The following is a 20,911-nucleotide window of genomic DNA, read 5'->3' on the forward strand; positions in this document are numbered from 1 at the left end:
TCGTAGAACTTCTACCATTGCTGTTTACGAACGACCACTTTATGTGTATACATATAAATTTCTGTAATGAACAACGTCAATTAAATGACTATAATAATATTTCAGTGATAAAGAACAAACGCATATTTCATTAGTCATTTTCTCCTGGAATATGTAAAACTCTCACAAACAGATGTATCCAGCTTAGCAGGCATTGTTTTCGATGCAAGCGAATTTCACATGCAAATGGAAATGTTCTTATTGCAACTGAAGCGTATTATTTTCTAGTTTCATTTCAATCGGAATATGAAAGTTATTTGGTTTGATAACAGTCCATTGGACGTAAAAAATACGGATCATGTACCAAATGGCCTATAGCAACTTCAATGAAACTTTTCTCATGCGAAGGGAGATCCCACTGGCGCATGTAAATTTCAAAGTGGTCAATTTCAGCTCGCGTCTATGATTTGTTTCCAGTAAGAGACTAATGTCCAGTAATGTCGTAACGAAATGTTTTATGGAGCCGGAAAATTGTACGTACGCAAGCGCAGTATTCACAGGTCGGAATTGTCCTGACGACGACGCGCGGCTAGTCGCACGCGAGCATTCAACATGGATAAAATAATCCCAACAGAGACTGCACAGAAGGACATAAAATACGCCACGCAGTTGGTGAAACGGATTTTAAGTATAGTGGGCGCCTGGCCAGTTCTGGCCACTTCTTCGTTCTCCAAGAAGCTCGCACAAAAGATCAAAAACTTTATCTCGTACTTCCTAATTCTGCTGCTGCTCATACCGGGTCTCGCGCAAATATTCCTGAAAGAGAAAGAGACCAAAGTTAAACTGAGACTGATGGCGGCGATGATCAACGCGGGAATGCAGTTCTCAAAATACACTCTACTTCTGTATCACGAGAAGAAAATAATACACGGTTTAAATTTGATCAAGAAGGATTGGATGAGCGCCACGTCCGAAAATCGGCTAATTTTTTTAGAGAAAACGAAAATCGGGAGGAGGATAGTTCTGATAGCGGCGAGCACGATTTACAGTAGTGGCTTAGGATATCGCATCTTCCTTCCCCTGTCTAGGGGAACGATCGTCACTCCGGATAACATTACGATTAGGCCATTACCTTGCCCGAGTTACTTCATCTTTATAGACGAACAACAGACTCCGAGATACGAGATACTATTTGTGCTGCAAATCATGGCTGGATTCGTAACTTACACGGTGATAGCCGGCAGCTGCGGGATTTGCGCGCTTATGGTGCTCCACGCGTGCAGCATGCAGAGAATCTTAATGAACAAAATGCGGGATCTGGTGGAAGGAGCGGAAATATCCGAAACCGCGGTAGTACATCAGAAAATCGCGGATATTGTCGACTATCAGACAAAAATAAATGAGTGAGTTATACTATTGAATTGAAGAAACAGAAGAAAACCATGCGCTATTTTTATAGAATATGTCTATTGCACTCGTGATTTGATTGCAGATTTGTAAGGAACATTCAAGGGATTACAGAATACATTTGCCTGAGTGAAATGTTAGGAGGCACGTGTCTAGTGTGCCTCCTCGAATATTGCACTCTCTTGGTACGAATACATAAGTAAATACCAAAAGAATACTTGTAGACATTCTATAAGAGAGATTGACATATTTTAGGAATGGGAGAATAAGAATACCACTGGTGTGGTCGTCTATATTATGTTAATAACATCTTTCACATTCAGTATTTTCGTACTTTGTAACATCGGTCAGCTGCTCGTCGACGAAGTATGGATTGGACCTTGTTAACGCAATTTCGTCCGATATTTTAAATGAACGTGTTTAAGTCTAAATATGTTATCAGAGTAACGACGCGGGGAAGACATCGAGCACGTTAGAGTGGTATCGGATGCAAGCGAAACAGGCGCATTCTTTGATACTTATTATTGCAATGTCGAATTATCCGATGAAGCTAACGGCTGGCAAAGTGATGGAAATGTCATTGACTACTTTCACAGATGTGCGTATACGAATATTTTCTGAACGCACTTTCTTCATCGGTTATGTTAAATTGTTTTTAGGTCATAAAATTATCATTGGGATACATGAACATGCTGCGTCAAGTAGTTTAATCATTGTATCAGTACTTACATTCACGAGAAAGATGCCATCAATAGAAGTCATAGAGAAAGTCCAGAATTGTATTCCTAGAAAATTAGTAACTCTTTAATAAATATACATTTAAGTGTATCCAACGATTTATTTAAAAAAATTTATTTCGTCACATTATTCCACAGTTCTCGACACAACGTGATGCAAAGAAAAAAAAAAATTACCGTGTCCGCAAGGAAGATTTCCAGCCTGCTGCAGTCTTTATGTCAGACGTACACTATTATGATTCCACGTGTATTATAAAAAAGCAATCTGTTCTTACCATAATCAGTAGATTCGATTGACGGTCATACCAAAGTCAATGGAAGTCTGCAACGGCGGTGGTATCGACAGTCCCATGGTTCCGATGGAACCCATGCAGCCGACGAAGAGCAGTATTCCTGTACCGATCACCTCGGCGATTAACATTGTCATCGTTCCCTTCTGCATGATCCATATCTTGTCTAAAAACGATCACCATATTTGATTTCGATTCCTATAACGGTTATTACAATTCACGCATCAGTGATGCTCACTCTTGCAGCTGATCTCGCGGGCGTCGGTCTCCATGGTGCACCAGTTAAGTCTTCAGTCGGAACTAACAACTCCCGGGACCGCACTGTTACTATAATCAGCACTCGAATTACGAACAATTCTTCATTCACCATCGGTAGATGGGTTTATCGTGCTTCGCAATATTCGTTTCGACAAGAAATTGTCTTATCGATGAGTGCGACAACGATACGATGCATTCTTCGTCGAATCAGTGCTTAATCGTACGGCTCAAGAGATGTTACAAGAAATTTACATGTATTTGCTATTAAAGTAGCGATATCTTTAAAGCGTAACACGCCACGGCACGTGCCAAGGTTGTGATTTATTTTGAAAACTGTGTCAAAATAATTTTCTAAGAGTAGCTGTTGATTCCCTTCTCACAAATCGACTACGAATTGTCTGCGGCGAATGGTACAATTATATCTACGTACGGAACAATAGTCTTAAATTGAAATTTCGGTCGTTTCGTGTTTTCACCTTGCAATTTGTGATTGCGGATGTGTCTAAACCGTGTTTTGCGTGCTCATATTCTGTTTCGTTGGCCAGCTTCTTGTTGACGAAGTATGTCGCTATTATTTTTCTTTACTTTAATTATAATAATCTTGAATACGTGAAATAACCGCTGTAAATATTTCCACTGTTAGAGTCAAAGTGTGAGTCAAATGTCTCGTATGGTGGATTGGTATCTACTAGAAGTGAAGGATGCACGCTCTTTGATATTAATAATCGCTATGTCTAATTATCCGATAAGGCTCACGGCCGGCAAAATGTTGGGACTGTCTTTAACAACATTCACAGATGTATGTAAAACAAAACTCATCGCTTTAATCAACTACACCGTACGAATTTTCATTTTTAGGTCATGAAATTGTCAGTGGAGTACTTGAATATACTACGTGAGGACGTTTAATTAGTAGTGTAATACAACTGTGTCATATTTTTATTAAAATTTGTTCTTGTCTGTGTCTAAAATCAAACGTTATAAGCATATATGTAATGAAGAGAAAATTCTTTTACCACATACATCTTTTATATAGTCACACCAGCAGGACGATCACAATTTTCTTCTCAACGATCCATGTTATACATTCAGGAAATCTATCAAACTCAAAAAAGTTCAGTTCCTATCAAAAATAGCCATAGATAAAATCAAAGTGTCAAACAAATTCTTCGTAGAACTTCTACCATTGCTGTTTACGAACGACCACTTTATGTGTATACATATAAATTTCTGTAATGAACAACGTCAATTAAATGACTATAATAATATTTCAGTGATAAAGAACAAACGCATATTTCATTAGTCAATTTCTTCTGGAATATGTAAAACTCTCACAAACAGATGTATCCAGCTTAGCAGGCATTGTTTTCGATGCAAGCGAACTTCACATGCAAGTGGAAAAGTTCTTATTGCAACTGAAGCATCATTATTCTGTAGTTTCATTTCAAGCGGAATATAAATGTTATTTGGTTTGATAACAGTCCATTGAACATACAAAGTACGAATCATGTACCAAATGGCCTATGGCTAATTCAATGAAACTTTTCTCATGCGAAGGGGGACCCACTGGCGCAGGTAAATTTCAAAGCGATCAATTTCTGCTCGCGTCTATGATTTGTCTTCAGTAAGAGACTAATATCCAGTAATGTCGTAACGAAATGTTTTATGGAGCCGGAAAATTGTACGTACGCAAGCGCAGTATTCACAGGTCGGAATTGTCCTGACGACGGCGCGCGGCTAGTCGTACGCGAGCATTCAATATGGATAAAATAATCCCAACAGAGACTGCACAGAAGGACATAAAATACGCCACGCAGCTGGTGAAACTGATTTTAGGTATAGTGGGCGCCTGGCCAGTTCTGGCTACCGCTTCGTTCTCCAAGAAGCTCGCACAAAAGATCAAAAACTTTATCTCGTACTTCCTAATTCTGCTGCTGCTCATACCGGGTCTCGCGCAAATATTCCTGGAGGAGAAAGAAACCAAAGTTAGACTGAAACTGATGGCGGCGATGATCAACGCGGGAATGCAGTTCTCTAAATACACTCTACTTCTGTATCACGAGAAGAAAATCATACACGGTTTAAATTTGATCAAGAAAGATTGGATGAGCGCCACGCCCGAAAATCGGCTGATTTTTTTAGAGAAAACAAAAATCGGAAGGAGGATAGTGCTGATAGCGGCGAGCACGATTTGCACTAGTGGCTTAGGATATCGCATCTTGCTTCCCCTAATGAAGGGAACGATCGTCACTCCAGATAACATTACGATCAGGCCATTACCTTCCGCGAGTTACTTCATGTTTATAGACGTACAACAGACTCCGAGATACGAGATACTATTTGTACTGCAAATCATGGCTGGATTCGTAACTTACATGGTGATCGCCGGCAGCTGCGGGATTTGCGCGCTTATGGTGCTCCACGCGTGCAGCATGCAGAGAATCTTAATGAACAAAATGCGGGATCTGGTGGAAGGAGCGGAAACATCCGAAACGGCGGTAGTGCATCGGAAGATCGCGGATATCGTCGACTATCAGACAAAAATAAATGAGTGAGTTATACTATTGAATTGAAGAAACAGAAGAAAACCATGCGCTATTTTTATAGGATATGCCTACTACACTCGTGATTTTATTGCAGATTTGTAAGGAACATTCAAGGGATTACAGAATACATTTGCCTGAGTGAAATTTTAGGAGGCACGTGTTTAGTATGCCTCCTCGAATATTACATTCTCTTGGTACGAATACATAAGTAGATATCAAAAGAATACTAGTAGACATTCTATAAGAGAGATTGACATATTTTAGGAATGGGAGAATAAGAATACCACTGGTGTGGTCGTCTATATTATGTTAATAATATCTTTCACATTCAGCATTTTCGTACTTTGTAACATCGGTCAGTTGCTCGTCGATGAAGTATGGGCTGGACCTTGTTAACGCAATTTCGTCCCCTATTTTAAATGAACGGGTTTAAGTATAAATGTTCGTGTTACCAGACTAACTACGCGGGGAAGACATCGAGCACGTTAGAGTGGTATCGGATGCAAGCGAAACAGGCGCATTCTTTGATACTTATTATTGCAATGTCGAATTATCCGATGAAGCTAACGGCTGGCAAAGTGATGGAAATGTCATTGACTACTTTCACAGATGTGCGTATACGAATATTTTCTGAACGCACTTTCTTCATCGGTTATGTTAAATTGTTTTTAGGTCATAAAATTATCATTGGGATACATGAACATGCTGCGTCAAGTAGTTTAATCATTGTACCAGTACTTACGTTTACGAGAAAGATGCCATCAATAGAAATCATAGAGAAAGTCCAGAATTGTATTCCTAGAAAATTAGTAACTTTTTAATAAAAATACATTTGGGTGTATCCAACGATTTATTTAAAAAAATTTATTTCATCAAATTATTCCACAGTTCTCGACACAACGTGATACAAAGAAAAAGAAAATTACCGTATCCGTAAGGATGATTTCCAGCCGGGTGCGCGTTTCAGTGAGCAGTACGTGATTCTCTTCGACATTAGTACAGACAGTCTTCATGACATAACGAACAACAGCTTTTTGCCAGCCAAAATTGCATACGCTACATAGAATGCGCCAATGTATACTTTTCGAAAGCTTTCTCAAGCGAGTGCTCCCGCGTAACACATCTAAATTTCAAAATGATCATTTTTCAAGCTACGCTTTACGTTCGGTAAGAGACTAGCAATCTTCTCAAGCGTAATGTCTCAGTGGAATATTTAACGATGAAAATTTTATATACGCAAGCGCGTTATCGTACGACACGACGAAACCCCTCCCACGTCGACGCATGATTAGTTGCACGCGAGCATTCAACATGGAAAAAATATCTCGTATTACGAGAGCGGAGGCCGACATAAAATACGCCACGAAATTAGTGGAACAGATATTGGGGATAGTGGGTGCCTGGCCCGTTCCAGACTCCTCTCCGTTCTCCAAAAAGATCATCCAGAAAATTAAGAACGTTATCGCATACTTTCTCTTCCTGCTGATCATCGTGCCGGGCCTCTTATGCATATTCCTGAAAGAGAAGAACAACAAGGTGAAGCTGAGGCTTTTGGCGCCGCTTATCAACTGCGGTATGCAGGTCTCCAAGTACACGATTCTTTTGTATCACAAGAAGGAAATCTTGTACGGTTTAGATTTGATGAAGCATGACTGGATAAATGCTTCGGACGAGAATCGGCAGATTTTCCTTGAGAAAACAAAAGTAGGAAGGAGGATAGTGTTGATAGCCGCGGCAACGATCTACAGCGGTGGTTTGGGATATCGGACGTTCCTTCCCCTGGCGAGGGGGACGATCATCACTCCGGATAACATTACGATCAGGCCATTACCTTGTCCGAGTTACTTCATTTTTCTGGACGAACAACAGACTCCGAACTACGAAATATTGTTCTTGCTGCAAGTCGTGGCCGGGTTCGTAGTTTACACGGTTGTCGGCGGATCCTGCGGGATTTCGGCACTCCTAGTCCTCCATGCGTGCAGCATGGTAAGAATCCTGATTAACAAAATGAAAGTTCTCGTGAGAGAAACACAGATGTCTGAAATGGAAGTGCATCAGAGGATTGCGAGTATGGTCGACTATCAGACGAGAATAAATGAGTAAGTGAAATTGGAAATAAATGAATGTTCAATATAACGTAATTCGTGATTCGAATAACAATTACCGATCACTGACTATGTCTAAGTGAAATGAGAAGTAAATAGACTACTGGTACGTATGTACAATATTTGCGATTTAATTACAGATTCTTAAGGAACATTCAAAAAATTACAGAATACGTTTGCCTAAGTGAAATGTTAGGAGGCACTTGTCTGGTATGCCTCGTCGAATATTGTATTCTCATGGTACGAATATAGAGCTAAACGCGGAAAGATTACTTTCAGAAATATAAAAGAAATGGAAATATTTTAGGAGTGGGAGAATAAGAACACCACCGGAGTGGTGGTGTATATCATGTTGACAGCATCTTTCACGTTCTGTATTTTTGTACTCTGTCACATTGGTCAACTGCTCGTTGACGAAGTATGAACAACGCGATTTTATTTACTAAAAATAAACAGTTTTAAGGATGAATGTTTGTGTTAATAGAACGACGAAGCGGGCCAGGCATCGAGCTCGATAAATTGGTATCGAATGCAAATGAAACAGGCGCACTCTTTGGTACTAGTTATTGCAATGTCGAATTATCCAATCAAGCTTACGGCTGGCAAAGTGATGGAAATGTCACTAACTACCTTCACAGATGTGCGTATACGAATATTTTCTCAACGCGCCTCTTTCGACGATTATATTAAATTATTTTTAGGTCATAAAACTATCGTTGGGATACATGAACATGTTGCGTCAAGTAGTTTAATAATTGAACCAATACTTCTAATTATGTGCATTAGAAAGATGTGACCGATAGAAAACGCATACTTCTTCTCCGATAGATATCCTGTTGGGAATGTAGAAACATGTTTCTAGTCAATTAGATATTTTTCAACAATAGTTATTTAACTACATTCAGTGAACTTTATTTTATCAAACACACCTTTCGACACGTTCCAATTTTCCAGACATTATTCATGAAGATCGTATGAAGCCCAGCAGTCGGCATGACTACACATACTACACTACAATAATACACATCCAATTAAATAACAATAAATGCAGCCTGAAAAAATAGTTGAAGTAAACATGCACGAACATAACAGATATAATTCCTATCATACGGCGCATACATGCAAGTAACATGTTTCACCCTGTACGCAGAACTCTTTTGCATTTACAATCACAGTAATCGGTGTAAGTATCGATGGGAACAATGTACTACAAAAGGAATAGGAGAACTTCGTCTATAAATTGCAGAGTATAATATCCACGGGAAAATTTTCAACAGGCATTTCATGATGCCAGGCTACAATTTTGTATGTACAACGATATTATCTTTAATAACAGCATTTTGCCGATTGAACGTGCGCTTAACATTTCATATGCCCACACGCAAGCGCAATACTATCCATTAAGCCACGTCTGTCGTTACTAGCGGTTAGTCGCGTTCGGGACCGTGATCATGGAGAAAATATCTCGAGTAGTGCAAGTAGAGAAGGATATAAAATACGCGACGCGATTTATGAGACCGATTTTGACATCGGTCGGTGCATGGCCCATTCCAGATCACTGTCCATTGTTCTCGAGGATCGTACAGAAAATTACGCATGCTTTTACATACTTCGTCTTCTTCCTGCTGCTCGTGCCTACTCTCCATTACGTGATCAAAAAAGAGACGAACAACAAGATCAGACTTAAGCTCGTGGCCCCTATAATTAATTGTGGCCTACAGGCGATTAAATACACCATCATCCTGTATCGCATGAAAGAAATGCAGAAAGGTTTAGACACGATCAGACAGGATTGGACAAACGCTACGGAGGAGAATCGATTAATCTTTTTAGGAAAAGCGAAGATCGCGAGGAGGATAATGTTAGCCGTCACTTCGACGATATATGGTGCAGGCATATGTTACAGGATAGTTCTGCCACTTTTGAGGGGAACGATTGTCACACCGGATAATTTTACGATAAGGCCATTACCTTGTCCAGTTTACTTCGCCTATTTAGACGAACAACAGACCCCAATTTATGAAATATTGTTCTTTCTGCAAATCATGGGTGGCTTCGCTTCATACGCGGTCGTCAGTGGATCTTGCGGTATATCCGCCTTCCTCGTTCTCCACGCGTGCAGCATGCTCCGGATCCTGGGCAATAAAATAAAATTGCTCACAGACAAAGGGCATATGACGGAAAAGGAGATACGGTGGAAAATCGCGAACATTGTCGAATTTCAGATGGAAGGCAAAAAGTGAGTGACACTTACATAAGGTGAAGGTAGTTTCGTACTTGTTCTTATAGACAGAGTACACGACTGACACTTTTAACAGTTTTTTAAGACGATAAAGTTATAGAGTGATGTGGGGGTACCCGAAAATCGGGTCGATCGGGTCGGAAAAAAGAACCCGAAATAAATTCCCGACCCGAACCGAGCCCATAGTTTCGAATACCCGTACACCCCGGGTGAGAACACATTGGTTGATTACAGATTTTTAAAGAGCATTCAAGAGATTATAGAATTTATTTGTCTGAGTGAAGTGTTAGGATGTACATGTTTGATATGCCTGGTAGAATATTGTATACTCATGGTACGAACATATGATTATACACGTATAGAAAGAATGCATTCAAAAATACACATACGAAGGAGACTAATTATAATTTTAGGAATGGGAGAATAAGAATACCACTAGCATGGTGGTCTACATGACGTTTACAATCTGTTTCACATTCTGTGCTTTTGTTCTCTGTTACATCGGGCAACTTCTACTCGACGAAGTACGATGTCAATTTTCATTTATCCAGCGCCTGTTCGTCTCTTTAGTGTGAGCATTCCTGTTAACAGAGCAATGTCGTGAGCCAGACGTCGCGCACGATAGACTGGCATCGGCTGCAACCAAAACAAGCGCGTTCCTTGATATTAATCATAGCTATGTCGAATTATCCATTGAAGCTCACGGGTGGCAAAGTGGTAGCAATGTCACTAACTACTTTCACGGACGTGCGTAGAAAAAAAAAGTACTTTACGAATATTTTCTATTTATTATCGCAAATAATTTTGTCATGAATTTTAGGTAATAAAATTGTCATTGGGATACATGAATATGTTGCGTCAAGTAGTTTAACGATTTTATTAGTACTCATTATTTATGACCTAAGGTCATATCAATAGGGAGATGTTACTGGTAGAAATCGTATACGAAATTGAGAAACATATTTCTAGGCAATTAGTAATTTGTTAATAAAATATATTTAAAATATATTTATATATACTTTACCAATTCAAATTGTTCTTGATACGTTCAAATAATTTTTCAATAATGTATAGTTATTCGCACTTTCATTTCAATCGTAAAAAATTGGTAATTGAGTATGCTCTATTCAGTATCACAGCCATGAGTAAATTACCTCTATAAGACTCCATCTTCAACACGAGAAGGAAAACCACATCGCAGAAATAAGTACTTTCTTCGAAACACATTGTACATCATAGCGATTGTCCACCGTGGTTGAAATTACACATTATAAACATAGTGAATTACAAAAATAGTATAATTTTGATTGTACGGCACGGACTTGCGTGCAACTTGTCCCGTCGAACATTGAAAACCCTTTCGCATTTCCTCCATTATAGCAATCAAAGTATCGAACGTAGCAATTTGATAGAAAAATACTGAAGTTAAAAATTGCGAACTACTATAACCACGAGTGAAATTTTCAGACTAGTAATTTAGCCTTCGATCGTAAAATAAAAAATCTTACGGAGAAAAATCGTCTGATATTATAATGTTCGACTAGTTCGAAGTAAGCTTATTATTTTATACGTCCGCACGCAAGCGCGATGCTATCCATTATATCTCGTCTCTCCTCGTTACTGGCGGTTAGTCGCGCTCGAGACCGTGATCATGGAGAAAATCTCTCGAGTAACGCAAGCAGAGGAAGACATAAAATATGCGACGCGTCTTATGAAACCGATTTTGACATCGGTCGGTGCATGGCCTATTCCCGATCACTCTTCATTATTCTCGAGGATCGTGCAGAAAATTACGCATGCTTTCACGTATTTCGTCTTCTTCCTGATGATCGTGCCTACTCTCCATTACGTGATCAAAAAAGAGACAAACGACAAGATCAGACTTAAGCTCATGGCCCCTATAATCAATTGCGGTCTGCAGATGGTTAAATACACCATCATCCTGTACCGCATGAAGGAAATCCAGAAAGGTTTACACACGATCAGACAGGATTGGATAAGCGCTGCAGAAGAAAGCCGATTAATCCTTTTAGAAAAAGTGGAGATCGCGAGGAGGATAATGTTAGCCGTCTCTTCGACGATATATGGTGCAGGCATATATTACAGGATAGTTCTGCCACTTTTGAGGGGAACGATTGTCACACCGGATAATTTTACGATAAGGCCATTACCTTGTCCAGTTTACTTCGCCTATTTAGACGAACAACAGACCCCATTTTATGAAATATTGTTCTTTCTGCAAATCATGGGTGGCTTCGCTTCATACGCGGTCGTCAGTGGATCTTGCGGTATATCCGCCTTCCTCGTTCTCCACGCGTGCAGCATGCTCCGGATCTTGGGCAATAAAATGAAATTGCTCACAGACAAAGGGCATATGACGGAAAAGGAAATGCGGTTGATAATCGCGGACATTGTCGAATTTCAGATGAAAGGGAAAAAGTGAGTGACACTTTTACATAAGGTGAAGGTAGTTTTGTACGTGTTCTTTTAAGATAAAGTACACTTCTGACACTTTTAACAGTTTTTTAAAACGATAAAGTTATACAGTGATGTGGGGGTACCCGAAAGTCGGGTCGATCGGGTCGGAAATACGAACCCGAAAAAAATTCCCGACCCGACCCGAGCCTATAGTTTCGAGTACCCGTATACCCCGGGTGAGAACACATTGGTTGATTACAGATTTTTAAACAGCATTCAAGAGATTATAGAATTTGTTTGTCTGACTGAAGTGTTAGGATGTACGTGTTTGATATGCCTGGTAGAATATTGTATGCTGATGGTACGAACATATGATTACATACGTATAGAAAGAATGCATTGAAGAGTACGAAGGAGACTAATTATAATTTTAGGAATGGGAGAATAAGAATACCACCAGCATGGTCGTTTATATTACGCTTACGTTCTGTTTCACATTCTGTGCTTTTGTTCTCTGTTACATCGGGCAACTTCTACTCGATGAAGTACGATGTCAATTTTCATTTAATCAGCGTGTGTTCACCTGTGCAGTATAAGTATTCCTGTTAACAGAGCGACAACGTCAGGCACACGTCGTGCACGATAGACTGGCATCGGATGCAACCAAAACAAGCGCGTTCGTTGATATTAATCATAGCTATGTCAAATTATCCAATGAAGCTCACGGGTGGCAAAGTGGTAACAATGTCACTAACTACTTTCACGGACGTGCGTAGAAAAAAAAGTACTTTACGAATATTTTCTATTTATTATCGCAAATAATTTTGTCATGAATTTTAGGTAATAAAATTGTCATTGGGATACATGAATATGTTGCGTCAAGTAGTTTAACGATTTTATTAGTACTCATTATTTATGACCTAAGGTCATATCAAATAGGGAGATATTACTGGTAGAAATCGTATACGAAATTGAGAAACATATTTCTAGGCAATCAGTAACTGTTTAATAGAATATATTTATATATACTTTACCAATTCAAATTGTCCTTGATACGTTCAAATAATTCTTCAATAATGTATAGTTATTCACACTTTCATTTCAATCGTATAAGATTGGTAATTGAGTATGCTCTATTCAGTATCACAGCCATGAGTAAATTACCTCTATAAGACTCCATCTCCAATACGAGAAGGAAAACTATATACCAGAAATAAGTACTTTCTTGGAAACACGTTGTACATCATAGCGATTGTCGGCCGTGGGTGAAATGAATCTTTATGAACATAATGGATTACAAAAATAGTATAATTTTGATCGTACGGCACTTGCATGCAACTCGGCCCGTCGTACGTTCAGAACCCTTTCGTCCATTATAGCAATCAACGTGCTGAACGTAGCAATTTGATAGAAAAATATTGAAGTTGAAAATTGCGTACTACAGTAACCACGAGCAAGATTTGCAAACTAGTAATTTAGCTTTCGATGGTAAAATAAAAGATCTTACGGAAGAAATTGTCTTGCGTTACAATATTCGACTAATTCGAAGTAAGCTTATCATTTTATATTCCCGCACGCAAGCGCAGTGCCATCCATTAAACCACATCTCTCCCCGTTACTCGCGTTTAGTCGTGCTCGACAGCTTGATCATGGAGAAAATCTCTCGAGTAGCTCAAGCAGAGGAAGATATAAAATACGCGACGAGATTCATGAAACCGATATTAACTATAGTCGGAGCATGGCCGGTTCCATCTCACTATCCACTGTCCTCGAAGATCGTACAAAAAATGACGCAAGTCTTTACGTATTTTCTGTTCTTCCTTATGCTCATACCACCTTTTCTTTACGTGATCAAGAAAGAGACGAACAACAAGTTCCGACTGAGGCTCATGGGACCCATTATAAACTGCGTCCTGCAGGTACCCAAGTACACCATTATCCTGTACCGTGCGAAGGAGATCCAGAAAGGAATAGACGCGATCAGACAGGATTGGATAGCCGCGACGGAAGACAACCGATTGATATTTTTAGAGAAAGCGAGAATCGGTAGGAAGATAGTATTAGTCGTGGCGTCCACAATGTACGGTGGAGGGGTGTCTTACAGGATCCTCCTGCCTCTTCTGAAAGGGACAATTGTCACACCGGATAATATCACCATAAGACCTTTACCGTGTCCAGTTTACTTTTCCTTTTTGGATGAACAGGTGACTCCGAATTATGAGATATTGTTCTTATTGCAAATTATGGGTGGTTTCGCTACGTACGCGGTCATCAGCGGATCTTGCGGTATATCTGCCTTGCTCGTTCTCCACGCGTGCAGTCTGCTCAGAATTCTGGACAATAAAATGAAACAGTTCTCAGACAAAGAACATACAACGGAAAGAGAAGTTCAACGGGACATCGCAGATGTTGTTGAATTTCATATAAAAGTAAAACGGTAAGTGACATTTTTTAGACAATGAAAGTGTTTGTTCTGTTAATAAAGGATATCGATTTTTTTTTAAAAACGATATGTTTTACATTTCCGTACAAAACACATTGCGGTTGATTGCAGATTTTTAAAGAACATTAAAAAGATCACTGTGTACGTTTACTTAAACGATATGATAGGAGGCACTGGCTTAATATGCCTCGAAGGATATTATATTCTTCAGGTACGTTATTATAATTGGGGAACGTTTATAGAATTATATTTATATGTATGTACGAGACGGACATTTTAGGCGTTGGACGATGGCAATACGACGGCCTTCATTATTTATTTGACGATAGAAATTTCCGTGACATTTTGCGTTTTCATACTCTGTTTCATTGGTCAACTTCTTATCGATGAAGTAAGAAATTATTTTATCGGAAATATCTCTTATATTTTTGTTTTACCTAATAACGAATGTCGATTTCGCATTAAAAGAGTGAAGTCCTGGGTCTAACGTCTTGTACGTTGAATTGGTATCGGCTGCAACCGAGGCAAGCCCGGACATTAATATTGATAATTGTTATGTCTAATTATCCAATGAAACTAACAGCCGGCAAGATGCTTGAGATGTCCTTAGCCACTTTCACAGATGTAAGTACATCGCGAATGAAATAACTTTTTATCTACAATGTCAATACATCTATACATATAAAAATTTTATGGAATAGGTCTTCAAACTGTCGATGGCATACTTGAATATACTTCGCGAAGTCGTTTAAGATTTTCATACTCGAATTATTATGCATAAGAAATACTGGATAATGTACTGCTTCTCAATGACGTGGAAACTAATTTTAGAAAAATACTGACTTTTAAAGAAAAATTAGTTCAATCTATGTCAAAACAATACATTGTTTCTATAACATACCCTCATGAGTCGATCAATACGTAGCACGCTCCATACGAAATTGCTGAAAGTAAGCAGCTCACAACTGTGAAGCCATTTTGTACTGAAAAATCTCCGCAAACTTTCTCAGCACTTGATAAACTGATATAGCTAATATTTGAGGCATCTGGCTAGTATTTCTAATTGACGCATTGTGAATTTCCCAGAGCACTCTGTCAGATACACTGTCGAACAAAAAGAGCACTCTGCCCTAATTTCAATTTTTCTTTTATCGTAAGATTACTCACTTTCATGAAAATATGCCGACTTCTATCGCAGTTAAAATAGCAATAAACGACGATTGCATGGAGGATACTGCATGTAATCACAAGAGAGGAATTATTTGTATAATTTCAGAAATTTCACATGGAACACAATTAATTATGATGGTCAAGAAACGATATTATGATATTGTTTTACGTTACATAATAACAGAGCACTGAGAACGAGCGCTCATCTACGCGCTGCTCGTTCCCCTTCGCTTGCGTTACCTCTTCTAACGTACCTACTTACAGCAATGCATCAATCATTGTTTCCAGCGCAGCGGTTGAACAAGTTTGCAGACGACGGATAACTTTTGTCGGAGATGAAAAGCGTAACACTCTGTCGACACCCCGTCGTGTTAAAAACAAATTCATAATAAAATTCTTACGTACAACATTCCTTATCAACAGATTTTTATAATTTTGTAGAGGGAAAGTTCTTTGGTCAGTAGTGGATGGTTCGAGATCTTTCAATGATTATACCTGATTTAATCGATTCTTATCGAACGTTTATTCAAACGAATCTCACCTATACTTAACACGTTATGTCACCGATCTTTCGCCGTTGGGCGCTAATTATTACCGATTCCTTATTTCATCGCCGGGCGATTCCTCGGAACCGAAACTCGCGGCCCCCTTACGCGGGGAAAAAGGAGAGGACAGCTACGACGCGAATAACAGTGCTCCCTAGCTGGTAAAGCCTAGAATGTTTCAATAGCGATTTCACCCTCCCAGCAAGTAGTAATCGAAAAATCATCTAATCTCTGTTATGAAAGAACTTACCCATAATTTCCCAAGGTATCATTTCATCAACCAATTTCTGATCCTCATCTCTATAAGGGATGTCTGACAATTTCGAAGAATGATATTGTTTAACATTTAATACACGCAAGCGCTATGATGCCCATAAGTTCGAAGCCCATCCCCTCTGCTACTTACGTGTATCCAGTCACATTCGAGCATTCGACGATGGATAAAACGGATGAGATAACAGAGGAGGAGGAAGGTTTCAAGTATACCACGAGTCTTGTGAAACCGATTTTAACAGTGATCGGCGCGTGGCCACTTCCATCTAACTCGTTGCTGCCCGCAAAAATCATACAAAAAATCGCCCAATTCGTCACATACTTCTTATTCTTGTTCTGGCTGGTACCAAATTTCCTGTACATAGTCCTAAAAGAGAAGAACCCAAAGGTAAAAATGAAAATTCTCGGTCCGCTAGTTCTGTACAGCATGCAGCTAATCAAATACACGATTGTGTTACTTCGGATGAAAGAGGTCCGGCAGAGTTTGAATACGGTCAAACGGGATTGGTATACCGCGACGGAGAATAATCGGCTAATTTTCCTCAAGACGGCGAAAGAAGGAAAGAGAATAGTGATGATCGTCGCGGTTACCATATACGGCGGTGGATTAAGTTATCGGCTTGTACCCATAATCAGAGGGTCAATAACGCTAGCTGATAACACCACCATAAGACCCTTACCTGTCGCTTCGTATTCTGTTATTCTGTCATTGAATCCTCAGCAATCTCCAGTTTACGAGATAATCTGCGTCATGCAATTCTTGGGCGGGTTTGCATTGTACTCGGCCACCACAGGGACCACCGGGATCTCGGTCTTGTTGACTCTTCACGCTTGCAGCCTGCTTAGAATCCTGACCAACAAGATGAATCAACTCAGCGAGAAAGAGAATATGCCTGAACATGAAGTACAGCAAAGGATCGCGGATATCGTGGATTATCAATGGAACATAAAACGGTGAATGGAATTTTTGTCAAACAACAAAGCTCTTTTCCTTTCAGTTTTGTCCCAGTACATTAATGTATGTATGCGTATGTACGATTGTACGATCATATCAGTAAACGTAATTTCTAATTCTACTGACCAGTTTTTTGTGGTACAAACATTGTACAAACAATTACATTTGCTTAATTGATAAACAGTTTATACATTTAGGATACTGCTTGATTACAGATTTTTAAACGATGTTCAAAGAGTATTGGAATATATTTGTCTCATCGAAATCGTAGGGGGCACGATTTTAATGTGCCTCGGCGTATATTACATTCTCGTGGTACGAAAGTTGTTGAGCATTCGAAAGTCCTTGAAGCATTTTCAGAAATAAAATACCATTGTTTTGGATCCCACAGGACCTGGCGGATCATAATACTGCATCCATGATAATCTTTTTTACTCTGGGTTTATGTTGTGCGTTTTGTGTTTTCATACTCTGTTACGTCGGTCAACTTCTTCTCAATGAAGTAACGTGCTATACTACTCTTTAACATCTATTATAAACTCCCAAATTGTATCTGGATATTTATCATAAATAATTTGTCTAAAAGAGTCAGATTGTGAGTCAAACATCTTGTACGTTGGACTGGTACCGATTATCGGTGAAACACGCTCGCTCACTAATATTGGTGATCGTCATGTCCAATTATCCGATGAGACTCACGGCTGGAAAAATGATGGAGATGTCCCTGGCTACTTTCACGGATGTAAGTGTTAGACAGGAATTTCAACTTATATGTACCGTATGAAAAATAATTTACAGATCTGCAAATTGTCAATGGGATACCTGAACGTACTGCGCGAGACTATATAACAAATGATAAACTATGATAACATTTGTCGAGGATAGTCCGTGACGTTACTCGCCAATTTGCTTTGAGTAGCGCAGTTCTCATTACTATTTTATCAAAGAAGCACAATAATTGTTTGTATAACCTCATGAAAATTAATATTTATTCAAATTTTTTCGAGCTGCTTACTATGGCAGTCAAAGAGAAAATTGTACTAAATCCATCTAGAATCCTTGTTACCATATTTTCTGTAATTATCACCCTGATAGCCTGTTTTGTGCCTGACTATTCTTAAACGGCGATATGCCTGACGGCATTATTCTTTATAAAAATTGCGATATCACTTACTCGTGTGAAAATAGTCCAAGGGGATGACAATATAACACGCACACTACCGATTCGTCCTTTCCGGAATTATAAGTATCATGATAGACGAGGAACTTATAATAAACGATGTAATAATATTCTGTTATAGCGAATAACAGAGAAACAGAGCACGATGGTGTGCTCGCCAACGCACAGCTGGTTCCCCTCTGTTTGCGCAATCCTTTTTAATGCATATACTTATAGTATTGCTCGAACCGTTGATCAATGAACGGGCTAGAAACATCATTGTAGACAACGGAAAACTTCCATCGGAGATTAAAAGCGTATCAAATTTTCGACAACCGTCATCTTTTTATAAAAATTTGTAATAAGTTGTTTATAATATTTTTGTTCGTCGCGTTTCTATAACTTCTAAATCGCAATTACACTATCTTGAAAAAATGAACGGTAGTGGCAGGATCATCAAGTTGCTCTTACGAAAGAACTTTCCTCAGACGAATGAATCCGTCTTGCCCGTACATATAATTTTCAAACGTATAATTTCAACAAGTATAATCCAGATCTCCGTATGAAACGTCCGATGTTCCTGAGAAATGATATTGTTTAACATTTGATATACGCAAGCGCTACGATGCCCATAAAATCGAAACCTATCCCCTCTGCTGGTTACGTGTATCCAGTCACGTTCGAGCATTCGACCATGGATAACTGGTATCAGACAGAAAAGGCGGAGCAAGGTTTCAAGTATGCTACGAGCCTTGTGAAACCAATTTTAACGTTCCTCGGCGTTTGGCCTCTCCCACTTGACTCGCACCTGTCCTCAAAAATCATACAAAAAATCGTCCAATTCGTCACATACTTCTTATTCTTGTTCTGGCTGGTACCATATTTCCTATACGTAGTTCTAAAAGAGAATAACCCAAAGGTAAGAATGAAAATGATCGGATCGCTAATTATGTGCATCATGCAGCTAATCAAATACACGATTGTGTTACTTCGGATGAAAGAGGTCCGGCAGAGTTTGAATACGGTGAAACGGGATTGGTATACCGCGACGGAGAATAATCGGCTAATTTTCCTCAAGACAGCGAAAGAAGGAAAGAGAATAGTGATGATCGTCGCGGTTACCATATACGGCGGTGGATTAAGTTATCGGCTTGTACCCATAATCAGAGGGTCAATAACGCTAGCTGATAACACCACTATAAGACTCTTACCTTTGCCCTCGTACTACGTAATTTTTGACGCTCAGCAATCTCCAATTTACGAGATAATCTGCGTCATGCAATTCTTGGGCGGGTTTGTATTGTACTCGACCACCACAGGGACCACCGGGATCTCGGTCTTGTTGACTCTTCACGCTTGCTGCCTGCTTAGAATCCTGGCCAACAAGATGAATCAACTCAGCGAGAACGAGAATATGCCTGAACATGAAGTGCAGCAAAGGATCGTGGATATCGTGGATTATCAATGGAACATAAAACGGTGAATGGAATTTTTGTCAAACAACAAAGCTCTTTTCCTTTCAGTTTTGTCCCAGTACATTAATGTATGTATGCGACGGTTGTACGGTCATATCAGTAAACGTAATTTCTAATTCTACTGACCACTTTTTTGTTGCACAAACATTGTACAAACAATTACATTTGCTTAATTAATAAACAATTTATACATTTAGGATATTGCTGATTACAGATTTTTAAACGATGTTCAAAGAGTATTGGAATATATTTGTCTGATCGAAATGGTAGGGGGCACGATTTTAATATGCCTCGGCGTATATTACATCCTCGTGGTACGAAAGTTGTTGAGCATTTGAAAGTCCTTAAAGCATTTTCAGAAATAAAATACCACTGTTTCGGATCCCACAGGACCTGGCGGATCATAATACTGCATCCATGATAATCTTTTTCACTCTGGGTTTATGTTGTGCGTTTTGTATTTTCATACTCTGTTACGTCGGTCAACTTCTTCTCAATGAAGTAACGTGCTATACTACTCTTTAGCATCTATTATAAACTCCCAAATTGTACCTGGATATTTATCATAAATGTTTTGTCTAAAAGAGTCAGATTGTGAGTCGAACATCTTGTACGTTGGACTGGTACCGATTATCGGTGAAACACGCTCGCTCACTAATATTGGTGATTGTCATGTCCAATTATCCGATGAGACTCACGGCTGGAAAGATGACGGAGATGTCCCTGGCTACTTTCACGGATGTAAGTGTTAGACAGGAATCTCAACTTACATGTACCGTATGAAAAATAATTTACAGATCTGCAAATTGTCAATGGGATACCTGAACGTACTGCGCGAGACTATAACAAATGATAAACTATGATAACATCTGTCGAGGATAGTCCGTGACGTTACCCGTTACTATACAG

At 39.2% G+C, this 20,911-nt stretch overlaps 7 protein-coding genes and 4 long non-coding RNA genes across 17 annotated transcripts in view; 7 read left to right on the forward strand and 4 right to left on the reverse strand.

Annotated features, from left to right (window-relative positions):
* Nucleotides 1-10: 10 nt before the first annotated feature.
* Nucleotides 11-2,130, forward strand: LOC108624238 (odorant receptor Or2-like). Its single transcript, XM_018023396.2, has 5 exons — nucleotides 11-1,382; nucleotides 1,472-1,571; nucleotides 1,642-1,752; nucleotides 1,829-1,984; nucleotides 2,046-2,130. The coding sequence occupies exons 1-5, from the start codon at nucleotides 592-594 to the stop codon at nucleotides 2,094-2,096; spliced, it is 1,209 nt and encodes a 402-aa protein (XP_017878885.1). The 5' UTR covers nucleotides 11-591; the 3' UTR covers nucleotides 2,097-2,130.
* A 2,279-nt stretch (nucleotides 2,131-4,409) lies between these two features.
* LOC108624239 (odorant receptor Or2-like) lies at nucleotides 4,410-6,012 on the forward strand. Its single transcript, XM_018023397.2, has 5 exons — nucleotides 4,410-5,222; nucleotides 5,312-5,411; nucleotides 5,482-5,592; nucleotides 5,673-5,828; nucleotides 5,890-6,012. Exons 1-5 carry the CDS (start codon nucleotides 4,432-4,434, stop codon nucleotides 5,938-5,940), a joined length of 1,209 nt encoding a protein of 402 aa, XP_017878886.1. The 5' UTR covers nucleotides 4,410-4,431; the 3' UTR covers nucleotides 5,941-6,012.
* LOC113464233 (uncharacterized) lies at nucleotides 5,568-6,229 on the reverse strand. Its single transcript, XR_003389079.1, has 3 exons — nucleotides 6,144-6,229; nucleotides 5,960-6,015; nucleotides 5,568-5,627 (listed from the first exon to the last, which is right to left on the reverse strand). It is a non-coding gene; the product is annotated as an uncharacterized LOC113464233 (long non-coding RNA).
* On the forward strand, nucleotides 6,159-8,208 carry LOC108624267 (odorant receptor 4-like). Its single transcript, XM_018023428.2, has 5 exons — nucleotides 6,159-7,316; nucleotides 7,463-7,562; nucleotides 7,630-7,740; nucleotides 7,807-7,962; nucleotides 8,024-8,208. The coding sequence occupies exons 1-5, from the start codon at nucleotides 6,502-6,504 to the stop codon at nucleotides 8,072-8,074; spliced, it is 1,233 nt and encodes a 410-aa protein (XP_017878917.2). The 5' UTR covers nucleotides 6,159-6,501; the 3' UTR covers nucleotides 8,075-8,208.
* Nucleotides 6,644-9,376, reverse strand: LOC113464230 (uncharacterized). The gene is made up of 4 exons (XR_003389076.1): nucleotides 9,294-9,376; nucleotides 8,252-8,333; nucleotides 7,049-7,212; nucleotides 6,644-6,732 (listed from the first exon to the last, which is right to left on the reverse strand). It is a non-coding gene; the product is annotated as an uncharacterized LOC113464230 (long non-coding RNA).
* On the forward strand, nucleotides 8,686-10,473 carry LOC108624241 (odorant receptor 82a-like). Of its 2 annotated transcripts, XM_018023400.2 has the most exons (5): nucleotides 8,686-9,561; nucleotides 9,799-9,898; nucleotides 9,978-10,088; nucleotides 10,156-10,311; nucleotides 10,385-10,473. In XM_018023400.2, exons 1-5 carry the CDS (start codon nucleotides 8,774-8,776, stop codon nucleotides 10,433-10,435), a joined length of 1,206 nt encoding a protein of 401 aa, XP_017878889.1. In that variant the 5' UTR covers nucleotides 8,686-8,773; the 3' UTR covers nucleotides 10,436-10,473. The 2 variants fall into 2 exon arrangements, with proteins under 2 accessions (XP_017878889.1, XP_026668776.1); XM_026812975.1 differs by having other exon boundaries at nucleotides 10,156-10,467.
* A 721-nt stretch (nucleotides 10,474-11,194) lies between these two features.
* Nucleotides 11,195-12,911, forward strand: LOC108624264 (odorant receptor 82a). Of its 2 annotated transcripts, XM_026812979.1 has the most exons (5): nucleotides 11,195-12,003; nucleotides 12,244-12,343; nucleotides 12,417-12,527; nucleotides 12,595-12,750; nucleotides 12,823-12,911. In XM_026812979.1, the coding sequence occupies exons 1-5, from the start codon at nucleotides 11,216-11,218 to the stop codon at nucleotides 12,871-12,873; spliced, it is 1,206 nt and encodes a 401-aa protein (XP_026668780.1). In that variant the 5' UTR covers nucleotides 11,195-11,215; the 3' UTR covers nucleotides 12,874-12,911. The 2 variants fall into 2 exon arrangements, with proteins under 2 accessions (XP_026668780.1, XP_026668779.1); XM_026812978.1 differs by lacking the exon at nucleotides 12,823-12,911 and having other exon boundaries at nucleotides 12,595-12,818.
* On the reverse strand, nucleotides 11,811-13,094 carry LOC113464232 (uncharacterized). Its single transcript, XR_003389078.1, has 3 exons — nucleotides 13,017-13,094; nucleotides 12,467-12,584; nucleotides 11,811-11,898 (listed from the first exon to the last, which is right to left on the reverse strand). It is a non-coding gene; the product is annotated as an uncharacterized LOC113464232 (long non-coding RNA).
* Nucleotides 13,095-13,609: 515 nt separating this feature from the next.
* Nucleotides 13,610-18,547, forward strand: LOC108624242 (odorant receptor 4-like). 2 transcript variants are annotated; one of them, XM_018023401.2, is made up of 9 exons: nucleotides 13,610-14,419; nucleotides 14,537-14,636; nucleotides 14,706-14,816; nucleotides 14,894-15,049; nucleotides 17,135-17,367; nucleotides 17,584-17,683; nucleotides 17,760-17,870; nucleotides 17,955-18,110; nucleotides 18,167-18,547. In XM_018023401.2, the coding sequence occupies exons 1-9, from the start codon at nucleotides 13,632-13,634 to the stop codon at nucleotides 18,215-18,217; spliced, it is 1,806 nt and encodes a 601-aa protein (XP_017878890.2). In that variant the 5' UTR covers nucleotides 13,610-13,631; the 3' UTR covers nucleotides 18,218-18,547. The 2 variants fall into 2 exon arrangements, with proteins under 2 accessions (XP_017878890.2, XP_026668771.1); XM_026812970.1 differs by lacking the exons at nucleotides 17,135-17,367; nucleotides 17,584-17,683; nucleotides 17,760-17,870; nucleotides 17,955-18,110; nucleotides 18,167-18,547 and adding an exon at nucleotides 15,127-15,320.
* Nucleotides 15,331-16,637, reverse strand: LOC113464229 (uncharacterized). Of its 3 annotated transcripts, none has more exons than XR_003389075.1 (4): nucleotides 16,547-16,637; nucleotides 16,391-16,453; nucleotides 16,137-16,308; nucleotides 15,331-15,947 (listed from the first exon to the last, which is right to left on the reverse strand). It is a non-coding gene; the product is annotated as an uncharacterized LOC113464229 (long non-coding RNA). The 3 variants fall into 3 exon arrangements; XR_003389074.1 differs by having other exon boundaries at nucleotides 15,331-15,529; nucleotides 15,593-16,308; XR_003389073.1 differs by having other exon boundaries at nucleotides 15,331-16,308.
* Nucleotides 18,548-19,133: 586 nt separating the features above from the next.
* LOC108624243 (odorant receptor 85b-like) overlaps nucleotides 19,134-20,911 on the forward strand; it is a 2,391-nt gene continuing 613 nt past the window's right edge. The window contains exons 1-6 of one of the 2 annotated variants that reach the window (XM_026812973.1): nucleotides 19,134-19,401; nucleotides 19,492-20,006; nucleotides 20,217-20,316; nucleotides 20,393-20,503; nucleotides 20,588-20,743; nucleotides 20,800-20,906. In XM_026812973.1, coding sequence (XP_026668774.1) covers nucleotides 19,153-19,401; nucleotides 19,492-20,006; nucleotides 20,217-20,316; nucleotides 20,393-20,503; nucleotides 20,588-20,743; nucleotides 20,800-20,865 — 1,197 coding nt within the window. In that variant the 5' untranslated portion in view covers nucleotides 19,134-19,152 and the 3' untranslated portion in view covers nucleotides 20,866-20,906. Of the gene's footprint in view, nucleotides 20,007-20,216; nucleotides 20,317-20,392; nucleotides 20,504-20,587; nucleotides 20,744-20,799; nucleotides 20,907-20,911 lie in introns of both variants that reach the window. The other variant, XM_018023402.2, reaches the window with a different exon arrangement.

The sequence above is a fragment of the Ceratina calcarata genome, unplaced genomic scaffold (assembly GCF_001652005.2).
Source record: "Ceratina calcarata isolate Rehan_Ccalc_2016 unplaced genomic scaffold, ASM165200v1 scaffold304.2_split_2, whole genome shotgun sequence".
NCBI lineage: Eukaryota > Metazoa > Arthropoda > Insecta > Hymenoptera > Apidae > Ceratina > Ceratina calcarata.